The sequence below is a fragment of the Aplysia californica genome, unplaced genomic scaffold (assembly GCF_000002075.1).
Source record: "Aplysia californica isolate F4 #8 unplaced genomic scaffold, AplCal3.0 scaffold00720, whole genome shotgun sequence".
Classification (NCBI taxonomy): domain Eukaryota; kingdom Metazoa; phylum Mollusca; class Gastropoda; order Aplysiida; family Aplysiidae; genus Aplysia; species Aplysia californica.
In genome coordinates this window covers 213380-219379 of record NW_004797990.1, presented here as the reverse complement: position 1 = coordinate 219379, position 6000 = coordinate 213380, and the positions used below count along the sequence as shown (strand labels likewise).

The 6000-nt window shown below is 35.8% G+C and overlaps 1 protein-coding gene across 1 annotated transcript in view; it reads left to right on the top strand.

Moving 5' to 3' along the window:
- Positions 1–330: 330 nt before the first annotated feature.
- Positions 331–6000, top strand: part of LOC101859817 (serine-rich adhesin for platelets) — a gene marked incomplete at its 5' end in the record, with an annotated part of 209444 nt that continues 203774 nt past the window's right edge. The window contains 3 exon segments of the mRNA XM_013088306.2: positions 331–458; positions 2927–2964; positions 4554–4623. Of these exon segments, the coding sequence (XP_012943760.1) occupies positions 439–458; positions 2927–2964; positions 4554–4623 (128 nt within the window).

Sequence of the window (6000 nt, the reverse complement as noted above, 5' to 3'; positions counted from 1 at the left end):
TCTCTCTCTCTCCGTCTCTGTCTCTGTTTCTCTATCACCCCTTGCTCAGCACTTTTCAAGAGGAAAAATCTATAAATATGTTATGTTATTTGACAGTAATTAAGTAGTGTGAAAGAGATGTTCAGTTGTGGAAACTATTTGTGTAACAGTGATCATTTCTCCTCAACGTTTTAGCTCATTGTCCGTTGTGCCGGTGTAACAAATAGAGCCACCAGTTAGACTCATCTCAACACGACTAATATCAGAGGGATAAAGGAGGAAAAGGTGTGGGGGGGAGGGGGGGGGGGGGCAAATATTGATTTCAGATTTGCTCTCTTATCAACATTCCAGAAAGATGAAGCAGTTGGCGGTCTGATCGCTATTTTGGATCCGGACCAGACTAATGCTGAAATTGAAATCTTAGCATTTTGTGATGGCCTTCACAAGTGGATTCAGGATATGAAGACAAAGCAGAAAAAGTAAGCTGCTCATTAATCATGTGTGTGTGTGTGTGTGGCATTGTGGTGGTGAAATCAGGCACTTGTCAAAAAAACCCAACCCGACATGAAATCAAGGAAATCAACATTTTTCAGCGTGGTGGCCAATTTTTAATGAATTTTTTGTTTGAAACCTAACAGCTTTTTATGTCCGTTCAAAAACACATTCCTGTGTGGATTTTACTGTGAAATGTTGATGAAAGTAATATAATATCTCAACTTATTTATTCAAGACAGATGGGTATTTTTTCCACCAAAAGCCAGGCAAAAGTGAACAGGCCTTATAAAATAATACCAGTAATTCTATATGCCCCAAAACTTTAGACTGCTTTATTCCACAGTATCATATCACTCATATATTTTATGGACTATAGTTTTTCAGTAAAACCTATACAGAAATGTGTTTTGAAATTGACATACAAAAAAAAAAAAAAAAATTACCCAACGTCCAGAAAATACTGGTTTCTTTAGTTGTATTATTTTGACGAGCGCCTGATTTCACCACGATACCTCGCATATTATAGTCATATAGGCCTATTAAAAAAAATATGATCTTTAAAAATGTTATCTGTACATTCGACTTTATAATTTTAGTCTACTTCTACAGTAACATCCTTAGTGTCGTACAATGCTATGTGTTACCACCTGTAAGTGTGACAGTTTACTAAGGAGTTTATCACTGACCTTAGCAGCACCACTTTGGTGTTAGGTTTTGGTGGAGGGAGGTGCAACTGGTAGGTCTTCCTTCCTTGCTTTCTCTTTTTGTCGGCCCAGTGACAGAAATATGCAGTGTTTGACTCATGATAAGAGATATAATATGTGCACAACCTGCACTTATTCATTATGGAAACTATTTATCAAATGAGTCTTTTGTTTAATGTGATTTGGGCCAATGGCCTTAAACGCTGAATAAACTTACTTACTTACTTTCTATTTTTGTTTCTTCCTATCTGTTTTGCTTTTTTCTGCACCCTCAAATATGACTTAATGTGTAGATGTGCATGACTTTACTCAAACAACTGTATTGGTCATAAGGGTTCTAATCACCATAATGTTAGCTAGAATGATTTAAAATTAGATGTGTTCTGATCAAGAGACCTTTGAATACTTTTTAAAAAGAATATTATATATTTTAAGAAGTGTCCTTGCTGAGAATTGGATCAGACAGTTGCATTGCATTTTTGAGTGTTCTCCTCGGGTGTTCAGTTGCCATCATTAATTGTAGGCCTATAGAGAGAGTACTTGTAAATCTAGTTTTAAAGAAGTCTTTTTCTCCAGTCCTGATGCTCATTTAGGAAAGGTCAGTGAGTGCCTATAGCGCTCTACGCTTTTTGCTTCTTCTTGCATAAACACCAACAGTTGGGAGACAGCCTTGCTTCTACTGTGCTCCTGATTTTTTGTTTTGTTCTACTTTGTGACTTCTGTCTTTTCTCTTATTTCTTCTCTTGTTGTCATGTTAGTTCATTAAGTGCTTTCTTCCGTCCTTTTCTCTTCTTTCTTTTTTTGCAAACCATTCAGTTCTTGTTTGTAACTGATTTAGTTGAGAGTGTACAACAGTGAAAGTGTTCTGAGAAATGGCAATGTCCCCTGAATCATTACTGACCTGAGGACTGTGAGGTCTCCAGTTAGTTAAGAGAAGCAGCAAAAATAGATAATTACTGTGCCATGCTGATAATTGCTTGTCTGCAGCCCACATGTCAGCCAGGGAAAAAACTGGTATTGATTGACCCTTGACTATACCGGACTGTCTTTTGAACACTGTAGTAATTGTCTCAGCCCATCTAGTGGGCAGGAAATTATCTTCCTTTCTCTTCTACCGTACAGTATGTTACTACGCACATTGAACAGTGGTTGTTGCTCTTGACAACTTATTTAAAGATAAAACTTGTGTGATTCAGATTGAATGTATTACTTGCTTTGCTGGAGTTTTAAAAGAATCAGTGAAAAAGCTTTCGTTAGTCAGCAAAGTATGTACTTGTTTGATCCTGTTTGCTGTTTCCAGTGAACAAGATATTGATCTGGTGAATTACTGTAAGATTGTCATGCACTTTTGGCTCAACAAGAAAAGCTGGTCTGCTTGTGATTGTTCTCTGAATATTTTTTTCTGTTTTTCTGGACCTACAGTGGAGTCTGCTTAAACCAAATATTTTTAGTCCAAAAGCAGAGGTAAAACGAAAAAAGATTCCAATCTCCAACAATTTTTTCCTTTATATAGTAATTTCAGCAATTGTTCTATTCCTAAAACAGATCTAAGCTGAAGAAAATCTGATGGTCTCACAGATTTGGGTTTACGTGGACTTCACTGTATTTTTTTGAAAAGTTCTTTTTAAAAAATTAATGGACCCCAGCTTTTGCTAAGTTAACCATGCTTTATATATGGTGGATGACTTTGTCTTGTGTAGTGGTTTTCTTTTTAAAGAATCCTTCTCCAATTTTTGTTCTTTTCCCAGAGACTTCAACATCACTGGACTGGAAGAGACGCAAGACAGTGAGATTATTTTCTCTCCTTGATATCTCTTGTTACTTTTTGATTAAGTCACGCTTCTCTTTCTGTTGTGATTTAAAGCTGTTTCAGAGAGGAAATTGCTATGTATATATTTTGTTTTATTTTATTTTATTTTATTTTGAAAGGCAACTTTCTTCTAAAAACAATTCAATAACAACAACAACAATGGCTGCATTTTAACACATAAACATTTTTTTCAGCAGGTCATCTTCCCAATGTTACATGCGTTAATCCTGTTTAATTTTCCCAGGAATGGCCCATTTCAGTCAAATGTTAATGTGTAACATAATGAAAGAAAGCAGCTGAAAGTGGCAGGGTTGGGTTGATTTAAATCAGATCGATTTGATTCAGTTGAATTTTTTAATTTAAATCAGTTGAATTTTAAAATAAAAATCAGTGATTTGAATCACTTTAAAAAACATTATTTTTATTCAGTTTTCACATATTTCAACATTCAGAATTTCTTTCCTTGGTTTCATAAAACAGATATAAGGTTTAGTAGACTAGATCTAATATTATCATGCTTAAAAGTCTGCTTTCCCCCCTTTCACTGTAAAATAATGCAGTATTCAATTTACTTTTTTTTCCATATATAATTGAAATCAGAGCTTGATTTTAAAAATAAAACTCAGTGATTTAAATCACTTTAAAAAAAATGTATTCTATTTTTACATCTTTAAACATTCAGAATTCCTTTCCTTGGTTTTATAAAACAGATATAAGGTTTAGTAGACTACTATAATCATGCTTAAAAGTCTGCTTTCCCCCCTGTCACTGTAAAATAATACAGTATTCAATATACTTTTTTTAAATAATTGAAATTAGCATTTTCTTTTTCTTTTTAGACAAACACAAGTGCGCACACACTCACACACTGTCACAAAATGCAAGTTTATCTATGCATAAGTACCCCCCCCTTCCTTTTAGACTGACATTTTCTTCATTTTTTGTCTGTAGCCATAATTCACTGATATAGCAGATGAAGGCTTTCTTTTGCAGTTGCTTAAATTAATCTTTAGTTAAAATAAAGACAATGCATTTTGCACTAAAAGAACATACTTTTAGCTACCAAAAATCCCAAACTCAACATTTAAAAAAAAAAAAAAAAAAAAAATCCGATTTAAATTTTAAAAAATCTTATTTAAATTTTAAAAATCGATTCTTAAAATTTATATTTTTAAAAAATTTAAAAAATCACGAATCCTGGAAAGTGGTGTGAAGTTAATAGAAATATGTCATTGTTACTGAATATGTTGTGAAACCTAGGTGATTTATGTTCCCCACACAGAAAGTCTGATCATATATTGGAATACACAGTTACCTTCCTTTTGTGAAAGTTGTTTTATTTTCCTTGTCTTGCAGAGTGAAGGTGATTACTTATGTAATTTGGCAACAATTTTTAAGCACCTGAATTGATGTTTCTAGTAGTTTTATTGGACCTATCTAAGATAGTATGATGTGTAATTTTTTTTTTCTTGTGGGGGGGGGGGGGGGGAGGGGGTGAAATGAATTCTTTTCCTGTGTAAGGGATTGTTGATAAATGTCAATGTTATGATGACTTATCTTTGTAGTTGGTGGTGCTCAAGTACAACGTATGGAAACCTCAATAGAAGACAGTATTTCTCTGATGGCTGAGGAAAGGTGATATCTTCCTGCTTGGCTGCCAATGTTATTCTTAAAAATCATAATATATTCCCTTTTTCCAATTCGTCTCGTGAACTATCTTCACAATGCATGCTTTTAGCAAGCTGCCTTTATTATGATTTTACTGTGTGTGGATAAGTGAAGTTGAAAGTGTTTGTCTCTGCTTTTTTTTCATTTTGAAAAATTTTTCTGTTTTAGTCTTTGTTGCTGTCTCTGTTTCTGTCTTACACATACATATGCACGCACGCATACATGCACGCACACATGCACGCACGCACGCACACATGCACGCACGCACGCACGCACGCATGCACACATGCACGAACGCATGCATGCAATCACGCACACATTCACGCACGCACATGCACACACACACACACACACTCTCTCTCTCTCTCTCTCTCTCTCTCCCCTCTCTCCCCCCTCTCTCTCTCTCTCTCTCTCTTTCTCTCTCTCTCTCTTTCTCTCTCTCTCTGTCTGTCTCTTTCTCTCTCTCTCTCCCCTCTCTCTCTCTCTCTTTCTCTCTCCCCTCTCTCTCTCTCTTTCTCTCTCTCTGTGTCTCTCTCTCTCTTCCTTTTTCCCCCTTCCCTCTCCCCTTTTGTCTTTCTTTCTTTTTCTTTCTCTCTCTCTCTCCCCTCACTCTCCATCCCCCACTCTCCCCCTAGAGCCCCCTTTCTGTATTTCTCTTTATCTCTGCCCTGAGAGTCGTTCACTAATGTGAAACCGTTACACAACCCGGAATTCGTCTAAAAAGATTGTTCCCGTGACATAATTACGTTGACCCGGCCACGTAACAATCAGCTGACCACCGGACAATATCCTTTGTTTACTCACCTCTAAGTTGATTCCACTTCTCTATTGTTACGCATATTTTCTGTTCCACTCCAAAAACTGCTGTGATAAAAGTTGCCAGTTGAAATTGTGGTTGCTAGCTAGTGCTTTGTTGTTTTCTTTGGAATATGTGAGGCAAAATGAGTTACTTCTCGCTATCCACAAACGGAGATAATGGCTGAAAATCTATTGATGCCTTGAGTATAATAAGCCTTTTATTATTTCATACTTAAAAATTGTAAAAACTTCAGCGTGACGTATCTATTTCCGTAGGTCTCGAATCGTAGAAGCAACTCATTTTGACTTCACCTTTCACATATATATATATACACATCACATTTATCTCAGAATACGTTGTGGGGGTTAATTGATTTTTCAGATCCTGACTTTAAATACAATAATTTTCTTCCTATTTGTGTCAAGTGTCAAAGGCAGGGTAGTATTACCGTGTATTGTTTCCTCACACTTTTTGTCAGTTTGACTGCGGGTTGTTATTGACCCATTCTGTGACCTATTATGGATGACATGTAATTATGAGGGATG